The 18,348-nt window shown below is 38.0% G+C and overlaps 1 protein-coding gene across 1 annotated transcript; it reads left to right on the top strand.

Moving 5' to 3' along the window:
* Positions 1 to 5,257: 5,257 nt before the first annotated feature.
* On the top strand, positions 5,258 to 17,475 carry LOC118561419. The gene is made up of 3 exons (XM_036133462.1): positions 5,258 to 5,370; positions 5,679 to 5,749; positions 15,471 to 17,475. The coding sequence occupies exons 1-3, from the start codon at positions 5,320 to 5,322 to the stop codon at positions 17,473 to 17,475; spliced, it is 2,127 nt and encodes a 708-aa protein (XP_035989355.1). The 5' UTR covers positions 5,258 to 5,319.
* The last annotated feature ends 873 nt before the right edge of the window (positions 17,476 to 18,348 follow it).

Raw genomic sequence — 18,348 nt, 5'->3', positions numbered from 1 at the left:
AAGCACAAGTCATTAAAGAGTTGTGTGCCTTGGTTGGTACCAAGAAAGTGAGAACAAGCCCTTACCACCCTAGGGGTAACCCTGTTGAGCGTTATAACCGCACATTACTCAGTACGTTGGGTACACTCAAAGACAAGGAAAAGTCCAAATGGCGCGATTATGTCCGACCTCTCACTCGTGCATATAATTGCACGAGGAGTGATGTTACCAGGTTTTCACCCTACGAGTTAATGTTTGGGCGCCGGCTTCGATTGCCCATAGATATAGCCTTTGGTTTATCAGTTCAGGAAGAAACAGGCTTGTCTCATTCACAGTATGTACGTAACCTTAAAACTTACCTGAGAGAGAGCTATCAGTTAGCATCAGCCAATTCAAAGAAAATAGTGGATAAGAACAAACGCAGATTTGACATGAGTAAGGGAGTCAACACTTGACCCAGGCGATAGAGTCCTTGTGCAAAATCTTCGCTTTCGTGGCAAACACAAATAGCTGACCGATGGGAGCCTACCATTTATGTTGTCCAAAAGAAGGCTGGAGATATGCCTGTCTACACTGTCAGTCCTGAGGGTAAGGAAGGGCCCTTGCGCACACTCCACCGTGACCTACTGCTCCCTTGCGGATTTTTACCCGAGGATGAGGAGGAAATGCTAAAACCAAAATAGGCCTCAAAACCTAGAACGAAGCAAACTCCCATTCTTTCTGAAGAAAGTCCTCCTGAATCAGATACTGAGGATGACTATAGTCCATGTTTCTATCCAACAACTATTGAAACAACCACAAGGATTGTTCAACCAAACAGTTTGACACAAAAAACAGAAGAGCATATGAAAAAGCAAATAAGGAATGTGGAAACTTATCCAAGGATCAAATCCTGGGCCAACCTATGGAAAAAGGAAAGGAAACTGGAAACAAAAACCTACCGGATGAGACACAAAATGGCAACCTGAATGGAAACCTACCAGAATTAACACTTACTAAACTGGAATCTGAAAACACAATAGACTGTGAGAATACCGAAATCGAGAATGACAAGACAGACAATTTGTTTCACGCTGAAACTTCAGAGGAAGCCGAGCACTCTAAAGATATTGAACAGAGACAATCTACTGAATTGAACGATGCTGAACTTCCTGAATCCAGTGGTGATCAGACTGCTGGTATAGTTCGCAGATCTGAAAGACAGAGAAAACCCCCTACTAAGTTTACTTACCCGCAGCTTGGTAGACCCTTGATTTATTTGGCACAAACCATTCTAGAAGGGTTTAACAAAGCTATGGTTGAAACCTTTGAAGGTGATCTTGACCTTGAGACAACATGAAGGGACTCATGTTAATTTAGAGGTGGAGGGTGTAACCCACCTGGTTAAAAGGTTAAAATAAAATTAATTTGGTTTAAAACGGTTTCATTTACGTTTTCTATATATTCCGTCTTTTAGTTTGAAAACCGGAAGTTATTTTGACGGTAACAGGAAGTGATATGTAGAAAGAGAGATAGCGTTTTTCCCTCGCTCACTGATGCACAGAGCGCAAGTCTACTCTCGTGTTGGTTTGAAAATAAGAAAAAGAGTACAGAGAGCGTTAAAGAAACACGTTTTATTGCTGTTTTTCCTTTTTGATGTTAAACGTCTTGGTCAGGTCTTTTGACTTTGTTGAAATTGATGCATCCAGCCTAAATGTCCAACGAGGTTGATGAGAATTGATCCATTGATGGCGGGCCTTCCCAGTCGGATCGTGAGCTCTACCACATCATTCACCAGATTCTGTGGTAGGATTCTGTCAGTTTGTTGACAGACATCAAGAGAACCTACTTTGGATACGATGCCTGACTTGATTTATTTCCCTGACTAACTGACTTACGGACTTGAACAGCTACAAATTCAGGAAGAACATTCTCCAGAAGGACATTTTATTTTCTTAGTTTTATTTTGGGCCCATTGGTATTGTTTTGTATTGTACACTTTTCAATATCTGTTACTAAAGGTACATTTAACTACAAATACCAGTGTCCATCACTTAACTTCTCAGCTCCTATGAACTTAGAGCATTAGACGTGTACATACCCTGAAGTGGGTTACAAACTGTCAATTTAATAATATGTGAAAAAGCACAATTTGGGCTACAATAGCATCCTCAGCATCACTAATTGAGCCACAACGACCGGGCCTTTCTTGGTCCATAACAATTTCTGGTTTACATTAAGTTCTGACCTGCTGATTCTGGTGTGGACCAATTAGGGTTCTGTTTAAGGACAAAATGGGCATCAGGCTCTTTCATGGAGGTAGCAGTGTTTGCATCCACACATACCTCCCTAACCTTTAAATTACTTTTATCCATACATGCATTGTCTTCTGCCACTTAGCACTTACTAGAATTTCCGCATCATTCCTGGACAGAATATTACTAATTTACTAATTACAAATTTTGACAATAATCTAAAAATGAAAGAAAGAAACACTGGAAACCCCTTTAATTTGGGATTTAGGCAAACAGGACAGTATAAGTTAAAAATAACATTTTCCTGTCTTAAGACATACCTGATTGAACAGGTAGACCACCTGATGAAAGACATGCATCTGTAAGATACATGCTTGTCATCTAAACATCTAGCTGACAGATTAAAGTTTCATCACAGTAATAATGAGTCTTTCTTGCATACTTTCCCTCAGCTAAACATTTCTACCCAATCCCCACATTTTGATGTTGGTGCAATAATATCTCCTCAGAACTCAGCCTCTGAGAGTGAGTCCACCATTGCTTCTATTCTTAACACTCTATTCCTGTTGACAAGATATTTTCTATACTGAGACAAACATTAAACATACCCCCAAAACACTTCTGAGCTCTCCATTGCAGAGCCAGAGAAGGTGCTTAATGGCGCTTTGACTAAAAGGAAGTAGACGAATGTTTCACTTTCTAGGGGAAAGGCCAGATTTTACTTGTTTCCTTATAAAGTTGGAAAGGGGCCAGTATAGAACTGAAATTTTTATTTTCATTTTGAGAAGTAGTTGTGTCTCTGCAATTCTATCTATGTAAACAGGAAGAATTCTAAACAACAGCAGAACCCTTATTTTTTCTAAAGAGTCTAATGAGAGGAAAAGAAAATGAAAGTGTTCAACAACTGTTCTGTACAAGGTTTATAATTGTATTCGATGCAGAACATTTTTCTCCATAGAAAGGGTTATAAATTTAGTAACACCTACAACAATTACAGACTTTTCTAATTGTATTTATAATATGCTACTGTGAATTAATTTGGAGATCCTGGTTATAATGTTGATCACAAACACTCAGAATAAAGGACTGAATACAGAAGAGGCAAAGGTTAAAGTTTAAAGTGGAAACATTTAAACTGTCTTCAAAGTTGTGGGCAATATCTGTATCCTGTGAAAATTTCCCAGTTTCTTTGCTTTTTCTCTGTGGTGCCCATTATGAAAAAAACAACAGAGTGATCACCTGACCCATATTCAATACACATTAACATTCATGAGGTGCTTTGCACTGACCATGTATGGTTAAATGTAGTTAAATGTGGAGGGCAGATAAAAAGGGAAATCGCGTGCTGGTGTGCGTGCGTGTGGTTTTATAATTTGTAAAACAATTGCTCCACACCATTTTATTTTTCTTGCCGTACATACGCCTTTAGTATGTATTCTACTTTTATAAATGAGACCCCAGGACCTAACATCTAAAAGTTCCAGGACACTGTTCCTTTTAGAACCGGAATTGAGGACCACAGCTTTAAAAGTATGGCTTATACCTCTGTTCCTGTCCTGGAAGGTCTGGCTTCCTTTTGCTGTCTGCCTGGCAATAAACTATTCTCTCATTGAAGGTGATGTCTCTGTCACCTTGATTCAACTTCATCACTGTAGGGCTTGGCTGAGTTGTTCAGGAGGGTAAATAATGACCTGCCTCACGTTCCTGATACCAATGTCTCTGAAGAGATTGAAGACCACCTACCTTGTTTTACTGTGCACTCCAAGTGGACTAGCGTCCAGTCTGTATTGTGGAGTTCTCTGAAGTTAATACCCTGGCAAATCCACTTTGTGTCCATGTTCCAGATTTTGTAGAAAATGGGTCAAAATAAATAAGTCTGAAAGCACCTGAGCCTGTTCTTTCCATCAAGCTCTCTCCTTGCTCTTCATTTTCTGAGTTCAAAACTCCTTTGGGGAGGCTAGTTTTCAGAACCTGTCTGTGTTTCACCCTGCTGAGCTCCAGTCTTCTGGCCAAAGGTCATCCACATCTCCCGGTCAACCTCCTGGTAAGGTTGTTCATGGATCACTACTTTTGAGTGATGGCTAATTTCATGGTCGACACTGTTTGTGTTACTCTTGACTGTGCCTCTCCTGTTTTCCATGTTGCCTCTTTGTTCTTAACTGGGTTCCACATCATTACTCTTCTGGTTCCTGCTGTGTGGGTTGATCAATTTTTTTATTAAATGTGTTTTTTATCACCATGCTTCTGCTGTGGCCCTGACTCATTTTGGTCCTCAACCTCCACAAAATGTGACGAAGATGACATTGTTTTGGAAATTGTGCTATATAACACACTGATTGGAACTAAATACAAATGGTTTGTCAGATATAACTATCGTCATTATCATAAATAGATTTTTAATTTTCTGCAGAAAAGAACATTTGCAGGTTGTATATTTTTCATAATCTTTTTTAAATTGTTTTATATTTAACTGACAATTTAGTTTTGTTTTCATCAATGAGTGAAAACAAGTAAAGGAAGTTATTGAGTAGATGCTTTGCACAGATACTAACAAGACAATTGTTGAGAGTGTTTCCCATTGCTAAGCATTTATATTTTCTTCCTGGTAAAGTAGCTGATCCACATACTAGAATTCTGAGACAAGCCTTAATCATTTAAAAGAAGAGCAAAATTGTTCTGGTAAATTTAGTTTTCTTGAACTAATAATTTACCCCGAACCAAAATCAACTGAATGACTTGATTCGACATTTTTAATTTAAACTGTGCAAGACAACACTCTGCACAAACTTAAGCATACACAGATAATTAAAACCTCATTTAAACGTTTAGATAGATAAACAGTAAAAAAAAAAAAACTACAACTCTTCTTAGCGGTCCACTGCAGACCCAAATAAGTTTTGTGATAAAAGTTAATTGAACTACACGTGTTTTGTGAAGCTCTATCTAAAAGGAAGTAAATGAATGTTTCACTTCTTCGGGGAAAGACCAGGTTTTACATATTTTGAAACAAAGTTGAATGAGAGCCAGTTTAGGTCTGGAGATTTTTGTTTCATTTTGAGTAAGAGTAGGTGTGTCTCTACACGTCTTTCTATATAAACAGAGAAAAATGTACATGACAACAGAACTTCCACTTATTCACTCCGAAGAACCCTTTGAGGTAAGTTTTTGAAAAAATATTAATTTTGTTTATTTCATTGCTGCCTTTAGATGTGTCTCTGTTAGCACACTTGACTCAGATAACTGGGATATTAGCAGGACTCTGTAGAACCTGAATACCATGTGGAGTTAGTTCGACCAATTTAGTCATGTTGGACCAGAGACACCTAAATGTTGCAGGACATCCGTCTGTGATGACTGGACTCTTACTACCCTGATTTAGGGGATGTGTCATCAAGTTTGTGTTTCAATTCCTATTTCTTCTAACAAATCATATACGAACTGTGATTAACCTTCATTTTATTTTAGTTGACCCAGTTTAGCACAGCACAGAATCCTCCAGAACCTGAACCGCAGAGTCCAGAAAACAATCATATAAGGTTTGTTCCACTTTATTTTAATCTAAGCAACTTTTTATAAATGCATTACTCAACTGTTGGCAAATGAATTATATGGTTCACCGACTCTCACCACACCCTGAATCTACTTTGTGATTAAATTTCATCCCACAAGGTTCATGTTAGACTTTAAACATGCTTTATGTGTCATGATCTGTTAGTGTTGTTTCTGAGTTTCTTATTTACTTTGTCTCATTTTTAAACTTAGTTCATTGTGTCATTTTAAGTACATTTTATAGTATTTCTTTAGATTTCATCCCTGTGTTTAGATGCTTTCAATGTCTATTTCACTCAGCTGCATTAGTTATCCTCAGTTGTTTCTCATTCTCTCCTGTTTGACTTGATCTCTATGCTTTTTCTCCACACTTCCCGTTGTATGTAAGCTCTTTGGTTTTTCTTCTGTTACTCATTTCTCAAGACATGAACCCTATTTCTCCATTTAACTGCCTAATATTGCACTTGGTCTGTGTCCTGTTTCTATTTCACTGTTTGCCTGCCTTCTGATTTCTCTGTGATATAATTTTTTTGGCTTCGACATAATGTTCTGTTAATCAGTTGTATTTTTCTTAAATTGCATCAAGACATAAAGCTGTAGTGTTAACAGTAAGCAAATGGTCTCCATTCATAGAGATGCAGTTCAGACTTATATTTCCAAACTGCTAATTTTTTTTTTTTTTACAGGTATGTAAAAATAAAATGCAACTTTCAAATGACCTTTAAACTTTAAGCAAACTGAATTTTGATATTCATTCCTATCATAGAAAGCAATTAAAGCTTTATTTGTTTGGATGTTTATGTGTTTGACCTGTTGCTTAATTAGATCAGTCAACATTTCTTTTTATTTTGCACTAACTTCATAAAAGAGAATAACTTAAACAATTATGAATCATTAGTATTCCTGCAGTAAACTCAAAATACCTACATCATTGATGTAGATAATAACTAGCTGAAAACTAAAAATATATCTTAGTGGACTCTGACTAAATGGTAAATGGCTCGTACTTATATAGCACTTTAACTACTCCGACCACCCCAACATGCTTTACAGGTCATTTACCCATTCACACCCACATTTACACCCTGATGGTGGTGAGCTATTTTAGTAGCAACAGCTTCCCTAGGCCAGACAGACAGAACTGAGGCTGCCATACATCAGCGCCACCGGACCCTCTTAACACCACCAGCAGGCAATTCAGGTGCATGACTGAGAGGGCGGGGAATTGAACCGGCAACCAGGACGAACTCCTTAAATCCTATTCCACTGTTACCCCAACAATTTCAAATTTCAAACAAAGTTTAATTCATTACAAATCTTTTAACACATATTTGCCAGGGAAGCCTTTAGTCATGGAGGATCATGTATAATTTATTTGCAAATTTGCTTCTAAGTGTCTTTGAAAATATGCTTTAATGCACCTGTTAGAATGAACTCATAAATAATTAGATGTAAAGTATAACTTTTGTTGCTTTTTTTCTCAGGTTTGACTGCAGGAAGATTTACAGCAAAGAAGAATCAAGACTGACAACCAAGATGTGCTTGTCACTGATAATAACTGTCCTGATTGTTGGGGTTCTGATTCTCTTGTTACTCTGGAAAAACATTATCACTCTGAACGACTTACTCAAAACAGGAAAGAGAGTTACAGATGTAGTCATCCCAGCATTAGATAATCCTAAAATATCAGGAGCCATAACACTGACAGCCACTGCGATTTTCATTTTGTCAACCCCTCTAACAACAACTCTGTTGGTTCTCGTTGCTGCAACACTTTGGCTGCATTGGCTCAACATCCTTCCACTAAGAGATTTAATTGCATTAGGTTCCGATGTCTACCAGTCAGTAAGACAAAATAAGACCTGCACTGATTAGAAGCCTGGAGCTAAACGACTGGCTGATGTTAAAGGTAAAAGCACATCACAAACTGGCTGATTCCCACTTTACAAAATTCCATTAGCCCTGAGCCCAAAGCCCCCCCCCCCCCATCACTCCAGAATACATCCACATGCTCATGAAAGGAGAGGAACAGGAGGCCAAACAATGCCAGAAGGAAAGACTTCAATCTCTAGAGAAAATAAAAAAGAAAGGCAAAATCATCATATTTTCATATGATTGATTTCATTTTTAAAGTCTTTGCTTGTTTTACTCAACTTTTAATGCTAATTGTATTGTATTATGGTGCTGTTGTTGGCCTGGAAATGAAAAGCAAGTATAAAATGTATGGGGTTGACTATACCTATCAGTTTCTTTCTTGGGGTAGAATTATTTATGTCTTCTGATCATGTTACTTTGTTTTACTTCAAGTTTAGCAAATAGTAATGTAAAAGCACATAACTGTTACTGTTTTACTCCTTATTGTTGTCTAGATGGGGAAATGAATAGACTAATTAGAAGACAGACAAGAACGCAGACCTCCTCACCACATTATTGTCTTATTTTTTAAAGATTCATATGAAATAATTTTAAACATTTGTGTGAATGTCTGTTTTAGTTGACAAAGATAAAACAGGCAGCAAACAAGTTGAAATAAAAATTTACACAATCACTACTATAAAATACTGGCTGTAAAATAAAAATAAAAACTTCACCAATTTTCAGTGATATGTACAATTCTGCAAAACTAGTTCTAGTGCAAAACTCATCATGAAATAAGTTGTCTCAACAAGGTTTTCGCACATAGTACTGAACTTGCTTTACAATTATTTCAAGTTTATTGTTTGGGATTACGTTTAGGTTCTTTATGTTTCTCATTATGTTTTGGGAATTGGCAAAAACTAATTTCATTGTTAAGTTTGAGCATTGTGTTTTTGCTGTTTATTTGACAATGTATTGAATCTTGAACAAAATATTTTAACAGAAGTTCAAACAACTAAATAAAAACTATCAACATTTGTTCTGAAAAATCATAATTTACCTTTTTTTAAATAGGTTTAGTGATTGCTTCTATTATTATTTAAAAATTAAATTAAAGCTATAGTTAGCAATGTCGGAAAGCTAGCAAGAATTGACGGTAGCATCTCCTCTAAGCTCCACCACCTCCGTCCCTTCCTGTCAATGCTCCATTCAAAGCCACGTTTAAACCCAATATATTGGTTAATGTAGATGGCTGTGGTTTACAGATAATGAAACTCGACAGACCTCCAGTGGTTGGAGCAGGCGAGAAAAGCATGGATGGAAGCATCAGAGATGGTAATGGAGATGCTTGGAGCTGAGGAGCAGTGATCTTGGCCAAACCTCTTTGACCAGCTGAGTTCCTGCAAAAGGTTCCCTCAGTTTCCTCCACCAGCTGTGCAGATGGCAGGCTCTTGATATCATCCCCAAATAAATGTCTTGCCTCCTCCTGCTGGTGCTGCTGGATCCACTGAGAATGCTCTGTAGCTTTCTTGCTTGCTGGGTCCTTCAGACTGGGTTATTTTGTTGTGAAGAGTTGTTTTTGACCAAAATGCAAACAACTGTTTGGAAGCACTGTGCTGAACTTGATAACTTTAATGAATACAAACAACGTACTGCAACAGCATGAAGCGAAAAAGGCATGGAGACAAGTTGCCAACATCCCAGTTGCAAATAAAACAAACAGAGGTTTTAAAAGATGCAAACAGATGCATGCAAATGGGATCTACTAATTAACGAGATGCTTACCCCTCATTCATACATACGCCTTCATCTGTGCTCCTCAGGCGTTGCACAGTTGCAGCCCGCTGCTCCCCAAGAGGATGGGTTAAGATGCAGAGAACAAATTTCACTGGAATGTATGTAGCAATGAAGATGATAATTATAAAAAATAAAATGAAAGCGACTAGTAGTTCTTGTCATCAAGCGGTCATCAAGAAGGCTTAGCAGCAGCTACACGTCCTGCTGTCTCATCAGAGTCAACTATCAGTAGAGAAAGTTCCCATCCTGGCTTTGAACTGTTTGACCTGTTGCCCTCAGGGAGGCGCTATCCTAACCATCCTGAATTCCCACATGCAATAAAAACAAATGAAAAAAAATCTTTCATTGTGCAATTATAACAATGTTCAGTATTTACAGTCTCTCTCCTACAATGTGCTTGTGTCCATCCTACAATGTGAAATAGTTACAAATGTATCAAAGTCAAATGTATTTTGTTGTTTTGCATGGTGACATTTCTCTCTGTGCACTCCAGTTCACATTACACATAATGAAGGCAAAAACTGACAAACAGGCATTAGCATTCAGGATAGTCACAGATAACAGATCAAATGTTAATCAGATGCTTATTGAACTTTGATGATATGAGGCTTCATTTACAGTAATGGGCATTTAGATATTCAGAGATGATAGCATGCAAGTAGGCTGTAACATTAAGGTGATTGTAACCTGTGATGGACCAGTAACAGTGGGGGATTTTAAAGTGTTGGACTGCAGTCTCCCATCTGGGGGCGATTGCCCTCACAGCTCTTGGGAAGAAGCTGTTTCTAAGTTTATTTGTTTTGGCTTTGAGGCTTTGAGGCTTCTGAAGTGTCCCTTTTAACAGAAATAATGCCATGGTCTGGGTGAATGGGGCATTCCTCAAATGACATCAAATTACTAAATTTAGAACAGGCAGTGGTCGGAGTGGTGAAGGGGAGAGCTCTGTCCCGAATATTGCATCACCAATTATAATGGTAACAACAAACCACTGCTGCTTTGGTGTCTGCCGGAGTGACTCTCGATATGGCCATCATGATCATATGAAAAATAATTTTTTTGATTGCATTTCCTAAACCCCGAAAGAATGCAGAGAAAGGCCATGGTTGGATAAGAGCAGGAGGGCTTTACAGTTCAAAATGTGACCAAACACACCTATATGTGTTTTCTACATTTCATCGGCGGTAAGGACTCAACAACGGAATACCCAGACCCAATACCAGCGACTGCAACATATCCTCGGTTATGTGTGTATTTAGCGTTTTCTCAGCGGAATTAAAAAAAATCCACACTTCCCACTTCCCTCACAACTGTAAGCACGTCCCACTATGCAACGCAGGATATTCAGACTACTTAGTAGGCCACTGGTGCTTAGATGTGTTTACATATTTTAAATGAAAGTATCAGGAGTATATGTCCTTATTTACTGTTGTTACTTAAGGTCGGCATTGACCACAGCAACAAAAAATACACCAACAAGCAGACCACTGTGATAGACTCAGGAAGGGGGATTTTTGGTTTCAGCAGACAGACATGCAACAAATGTTATTTCCGTGAGACATCTGCAAATGACCACAGAGCTGTTTACTTTCTGAGAACGGCTTATTGAAGGACCAATCCGATTTAAAACAGATATGATTATTCCTCAGGCAAACGTCCTCAATCTGTTAAATTAGCCCCATGCCAATGTTTTAAATCTTCAATTTTTACCCACTAACTGAACGATAATGTAATGATTCTCTTCTTTTTCTCTAATAACAAAGATAAAAAATCTCTATTTTCAGGTGCAGATGGATGGAAATGAGACAGAGTGGACTGAGTTCGCTCTTCCTGCTGCCTGCGCCCTCCCAACACAGGGGACACAGATTCTAGTGGGAATAACTTGGAGAACAAGTGCGGTTATAATCTATAATATAATGCTGGAATGTGTTAGCTACCAGACAACCCAACTCTACTTCTAGCAAAAGAAAATCTTACCTTTCCACTAATACAGCTTTCTTTCTGATAACTGTCAGGCCTGACAGGTTTGTAATAAAAGTGAATTGAACTGTGTGCTTTGTGAGGCTGTGCCTTGAAGGAAGTAAAACATTTTTCCTTGCTTGGGGAAAAGCCAGGTTTCTTTGTAAAGTTGAAATAGAGTCAGTACAGTTTGCATAATTTCTGTTTCGTTTTAAGTAAAAGTGGGTGTGTCTCTGCAAGCCTCTTTATTTAAACAGAAACAACTGTAAACGATCATAGAACTCACCTTCACTTTTTCTAAGAAGCACGAGGAGGTACGTTTTTTAAAAATAACTAGTTTGTTTATTTCAATGTTGGTCATGGCTACCTTTAGATGTGTCTCTTCCAGCAACCCTATTCAAATAATTGGAGCATTAGCAGAACTCTGAAGAAGCTCAGAACCTGCTGGGAGGTTAATTCAGCCAATTGGTTCTGGCATTTTGGACCAGACACATCTAAACGTTGCCGGACATCAGTCTGTGGGGAGTTTAATAACCCTGATTTAGGGGATGTGTCATAAAGTTTGTTTAATAAATCTTATTTGTCTTAACAAACCACATTCCAGCTGTGAGTGATTTCCATAACCTGCAGAACCTGAACCACAGAAGTGGGGGAACTATAAACTAAGGATTTGCACCACTTTATTGTGCCAAAGGTATGTCATCCTCTCTTCTGTCAATCTGCCCCAGGGCGGCTCTGCATACAATGTAGCTTATCACCATCAGCATGTGAGTGTGACTGAATGGGTAAATGACTAAATGTAGCTTAGAACACTTTGGGGTGATCAGGACTTCATAAAGTGCTAAAAAAGAAAAGGCCATTTGAATTATTAGCTTCCTTGTGTCTAGATCCTGTTGATTTATCTCCGTCTCCCTCAGCTCCCTGCATTAATTATCTTTTGCTGTTTCTCTTTCTACCTTGATTGACCTGCTCTTCATGCCTTTTCTTCACACTTCCCCTGTCTGTAAGCTCTTTGGTTTACATCTCTCACTGCTGATTTCTTCTCTTCCCCCATTCTGCTGCCATTCACCCTGTTTCTCCATTTAATTGTCTCATACTCTTCCCATGCGGTGTATTTCTGAAGTGCTAACCTTCATGTGTATGTAAAAAGTTAGATACAACTTCCAAATGACTTTTATATTTTAAGGATGCTTGAAAACAAAATTTCCCTACCATTTTAACACAATATACCCTCACAGCAGAACAGGAATACATAACTAGGTTCTGTTTGATCTGCTGTGAGGGTACATTATGTTAAGATCTGTGTTGTTTACATTACAAAATCATTGGGATGTGCAAGTTGTGTTTCCAACATCTGTAACTGAAAAGACTAACTTTATTATTCCTTTATTTAACCAGGAAAAGTCCCATTGAGATTAACAATCTCTTTTTCAAGGGAGTCCTGGCCAAGATAGCGGCAAAAGATTACATTACAATTTACATTACAGTTTACAATAACATCTATCTAAATTAGAATTTCATAAAACAGTTACAAACCATAGATCTCATTTCCAAACTTTTGAGTAATCGTTTAAAATGTCCGATCTGAATCAAATCCTTCAACTTCCAGTCTTTCTGAAGATTGTTCCATGCTGTGGGGGCAGAGTACTGAAAAGCTGTCTTTCCAGCTTCAGTGCGGATACTAGGTACAGACAGAAGCAGAGACTCTTGAGAACGTAGAGAATACAGTCCAGCTGCTCTTGGTTGAATGTACTCACAGAGGTATGAGGGGAGCAGACGCAGAATACCCATTATAAATGATCATATACCAGTGAGTGAGTCTGCGAGTCTCTAATGCTGGCCAGCCCACACGTATATAAAGTTCACAGTGGTGTGTGCGAGGCTTACAATTTGTGATAAATCGTAGGGAGGCATGGTAAATTGAGTCTAACATTTTTAAAACTTGATCTGGGGCATTAATATAGATTAGGTCACCATAGTCCAGAATGGGTAAAAACGTTGCAGCTACCAGTCTCTTCTTCGACTTAAAAGAGAAACAAAGCCTATTCCTGAAGAAGAAGCCAATTTTCAGTCTGAGTTTTTTAATCAATTGTTCAACATGCGGTTTAAAATTTAGATTTTCATCAATTAAATTTCCTAAATATTTAAAAGATTGAACCCTTTCTTTTTCTGACCCATGCAAAGTGATAAGAGGATAGCTATTTTACAATTTTTCTTTTTTCTTGAAAATAGCATAATTTTACTTTTATTTGAGTTTAAAAGAAGATCTAATTTTAAAAGCCTGTACTGAACCAAATTAAAAGCAATTTGTAACGTAAAGACACACGCACTAGGGTTTTTTCCAGAACTGTAAAAAATCATGTCATCAGCATAAAAATGGTAGTTAGTGTCTATAAGATCCTGACCAACATTGTTCACATAGATAGTAAATAGTAGAGGCCCCAAAACGGAAATACATCATATTGATTAATTCACACAATTTAAAGCTTTTTATTTTTGGTCTGATGATTTTCTGCTGACAGCCAATATAAACACAGCATTTAGGATTTGAAACTTGCATCAGACCAATAAAAAAATAAATTTAATACTGAAATGTAGGCTTAGTATAAGTATGTTTAATTCCTCCTTAAATGTACTTTTAATCTGATGAACAAGCCTCATTGAAGCAAATACTCAAATTTATTGAGCATATAAGGTCGGTAGAAAAGTTGATATTGCCTCCTACCAGCATGTCACAGGAGTAAGCTAGAATGGAACCAAGCTAGTGCAAAACCGCTTCTCTTCCTACTGAGCATCAGCTGCCAAAAACTTTTATGTAATAGAATTTACTCCTTGGTTACAACATCAGGAAGTATATGAATTATGTGATAAAAGTTGAATTACTTTTAAATATTTCAATACATTTCACCAGGGAAGCCCTTAATCATGTAACCTGACTTGCCAGATGTCTTTCCGCTGAGCTCCACACAGCTCCATGCATCCATTTGGAATCATCGTCATTGGGAGGGATCTCAATAACACATAAAATGGACAAGCCAACAAGCTCAGCAGGCAGGATTTTCATAGATTGACGTATCAGGGAAGCGACTCAAAAGAGTTAAAAAACAAAAATACTTTTTTCAAAGTTTGAAGACGTTTCGCTTCCTATCCAGTGTTTTTGTCGTTCTTTGGTTTTCTGGTCCTGTGAAAGTTGGACCTTATCAACAAAAATGAATACTTCTTTAAACAAGGTTTCAGGTAAACGTCTTCAAATGTCTTCAAACTTCAAAAAAAGTCCAGTTGTTTTGTTTTTTAACTTTTTTGGAATGACCATGACCTGGATGACTGAGAAGCAACTGTTTGAATTCAGGAAACAATGGCAGCTCATGGCGAGGAAGCAAGGGTAACCAGACGTCCCAGAAACCCCATTTTGTATGATCTATCTTAGCAAATTCAGAGACGTCCCCAGTTTTCATTACAGAAATATGTTAACCTGGTAACACTGATGCTGCTATTTCATCAGTGTGGTCCAATCTACCGACTATTAATTATTTAAGAGAACACAAGATAATGGCTTTGAAGGCTTTTATTACTGGAAACAATGGTTCCAGTTTTGATGTTGGTTTCAATGTGTGTTTAATAAGGCCTGTCCTTCTGGAATACATCTCCAATGGAGCGATCCAAGATAGATGTGTTGAGCTCCATGAACCCATGAATGAACCCATGTGGTGAGTCATGTTTGCCCTCTTCTTCTCATAAACATGAACGGGGTTTGCTTTTTGCCACACTCAGCCATGTTGTAAGTATACAGTGAGAGCAGCGATGCTACAAACAGCTAACCGCTAGACTAACGGCTAAGCTAACCACATACAGAGAAGTGTGCATAAGCAGCTAGAAAGCGGCAACTACCAATGAACATTTCCAATAGAGCAATCCTAGATGAATGTGTGGAGCTCTGTGGCACGAAATTTGGGGCGAGTCAGGTTATTAATAACAGAGGATGTTGTATAATTTATTTGCAGCTTATTTTATCAGTTTCTTTGAAAAAATAATTTTAATACACATGTCACAATTTCCTCATAATTAATTAAAGTATAATTTTTGTTTCTGTTTTCTCAGGTTTGACTGCAGGCAGATTGACAACAAAGAAGAATCAAGACTGACAACCAAGATGTGCTTGTCACTGATAATAACTGTCCTGATTGTTGTGGTTCTGATTCTCTTGTTACTCTGGAAAAACATTATCACTCTGAACGACTTACTCAAAACAGGAAAGAGAGTTTCAGATGTAGTCATCTCAGCTTTAGATGATCCTAAAATATCAGGATCATTAACACTAACAGTCACTGTGATTTTCATTTTCTCAAGCCCTCTAACAACGACTTTGTTGGCTGTTGTTACTGCAACACTTTGGTTGCACTGGTTCAACATCCTTCCACTAAGAGATTTAATTGAAATAGCCTCAGACTATTACCAGTCAGTCACCATAGGACCAAATCAGACCTGCACTGATTCAAAGCCAGGAGCTAAACGATTGGCTGATGTTGTTAAAGAACAAAGCACTCTTCTGCCATCACAAAATGGTTGTTTCCCACTTTACAAAATTCCACTGGAAACAAAACAAATTGACATTAAAGGCTGCAAAAGTTTCACTTTTGGAGAAAAACCCAGGAACTGTAACCGAAACATCATGGTCCTTGGAGCCTCAGGTGCTGGGAAGTCCACTGTCATCAATGCGATGGTAAATTACGTTCTAGGTGTTAAATGGGAAGACTCGTTTCGGTTTAAGTTAGTGGATGAAGGTCAGTCAAAGTCACAAGGTCAGACTTCAGAAATCACGCTGTACAAACTCTACCACCAGGAGGGTTTCAGAGTGAATTACTCTCTGACTATTGTTGATACTCCAGGCTTTGGAGGCACAGGAGGTATAGACAGAGACAAGGAGATCACAGAGCAGCTGCGTGACCTCTTTACTAATCAGGAAGGTGTCGGTGAAATTGATGCTGTATGTTTTGTTGTTCAGGCTGCTATAACTGAACTGACACCAACACAAAGATACGTGTTTGATTCAGCCCTGTCAATCTTTGGCAAAGATGTGGCAGAAAACATTAGAGTTCTGGTGACGTATGCAGATGAGCAGCAGCTACCAGTTCTAGAAGCCATCAAAGTGTCTGGTGTCCCATTTCCTCAAAGCAATGATGGGCTGCCGGTTCACTTCAAATTTAATAACTCAGTGCTGTTTGCTTTCAACAAATTCTCAGAGGTAAGACGCTTGATTGGGCTTGAAGAGAAAACCTTTGAGTTTTGGAAGATGGGAATAAAGAGCATGGCCAGTTTCTTTGATAGTCTAATTGAAATCAGAACAATAAGACTGACAATGACCACAGAGGTCATGGAAGAAAGAAAACAGCTGGAAAATATTGCTGAGGAGCTGCAGAAGAAGGTTAAACAGGGCTTAGCCAAGCTAGAGGAAATAAGAATGACAAAGGAAAAACTACAAGAGCATGAAGCAGAAATTAGACAGAATGAGAACTTTGAGTTTAACGTCAGTGTGATAAAAACTGAACAAGTGGATATTTCTCACACTGGGCAATTCATTTTGAACTGTCTGCAGTGTCATGTTACCTGTCAATTCCCTTGTAACATACGAAATGATAAGGATAAAAGAGGATGCGATGCAATGGGGCAAGACGGATACTGTAAAGTGTGTCCAGGGAAATGTTTCTGGAACGTGCATTCCAGCCAGTGTTTCAGATGGGAATATACAGAAATTCAAGAAACAAGAACATTGAAGGAGATAAAAGAAAAATACGAGAAGGCCTGTGGGCAGAAGGTGACTTTGGAGAAGCTGATGAGAAATCTAATTTCTGATTATGAATCTAAACAGTATGATGTGGTGAAACTGATTGCAGAGGCTGCAAAGCGTCTGAGCAGACTGAAGGAAATAGCCTTGAACCCAAAACCCCTTACCACTCCAGAATATATCAACATGCTGATGAAAGGAGAGGAACAGGAGGCCAAACCAGGCTGGAAGGAAAGACTTCAGTCTCTGGAGAAAATGAAAGAAAAGGCAGAAATCATAGCTAAAGTAGAGAAGGGAGAGAAACTTCTGGCCTATAAGTAACTTACCAATATCTTTAATATAAATCTAAAACAAACAATGATGGACAAAATACCAAGAACTGTGAAATAATAACTGCTTTTCATAGATTGTTTTATTTTTACTATTTCTGCTTGTTTTACCAAGGTCTTAATGACAATTTCTTTGTGTTTCACTTTGGTCCTTGCATGGACATCTAACCAAGTGTTTTACTGAAGTATTATGTATGCAATTGACTGGCGACCTGTCTGGAGTGAACTCTGTTTGGGGTGGAAATATGTATTTATTTTATAAATGCATTTGGAACAGTTTTACGCCTGTTGCTGCCGACATGGGAAGATGAATTAAATAAGTACAGGACAGATCTCTTGTTTACTTCAGACATATACTTCTTCTCCTCTTTGTATAATTTTCGGATTTTTTTAAAACTTCTATTTTTTAAATGTTTGTGTGAATGTCTGTTTCAGTTAAAAAAATATAAAAAAATGGCAATAAACAGAGGAGCTGGAATAAACACTTACACAATCACTACAAGTAATTAGTGTCGGTAAAAGTAGCTAAACAAAACTTCTAAAGCAATAACAAAAGTTCTAATGGAGTCTAGCAGGTCCCTTTTCACTCTTACTAGTTCTAAAACTTTTCCAATCTCCCATACTCCAATCTTTCCAACCACCAGAAATGAACCAAGACCAAGCATCCCAGGATGAACCGGTATTTTCCTCCTGCTGGATTATTAGCAACTGTTGTAATTTGTCTCCTTTCTCAGCAAATAGGTAATCTAGAGCCATTCAAAACAACTGAGTCAGAACACACAACAAACCCGAATCGATTCAAACCTGCAGCAGAACGGCAGGAAGAGCCGTTAAAATTACATTTTAAAGAATGATTTGCTCAGTA

The sequence above is a fragment of the Fundulus heteroclitus genome, unplaced genomic scaffold, assembly GCF_011125445.2.
Source record: "Fundulus heteroclitus isolate FHET01 unplaced genomic scaffold, MU-UCD_Fhet_4.1 scaffold_63, whole genome shotgun sequence".
In the NCBI taxonomy this organism is placed as follows: domain Eukaryota; kingdom Metazoa; phylum Chordata; class Actinopteri; order Cyprinodontiformes; family Fundulidae; genus Fundulus; species Fundulus heteroclitus.
The sequence above is the reverse complement of the archived record's forward strand: the minus strand, read 5'-3'. Positions and strand labels throughout refer to the sequence as shown.

Bases quoted from the DNA above. Each gene is read 5' to 3' on its own strand.
- LOC118561419 (XM_036133462.1), top strand. From the start codon at position 5,320: ATGTACATGACAACAGAACTTCCACTTATTCACTCCGAAGAACCCTTT. The intron at 5,371-5,678 runs GTAAGTTTTTGA...ATTTTATTTTAG, and splicing joins ACTCCGAAGAACCCTTTGAG to TTGACCCAGTTTAGCACAGC. The intron at 5,750-15,470 runs GTTTGTTCCACT...CTGTTTTCTCAG, and splicing joins CCAGAAAACAATCATATAAG to GTTTGACTGCAGGCAGATTG.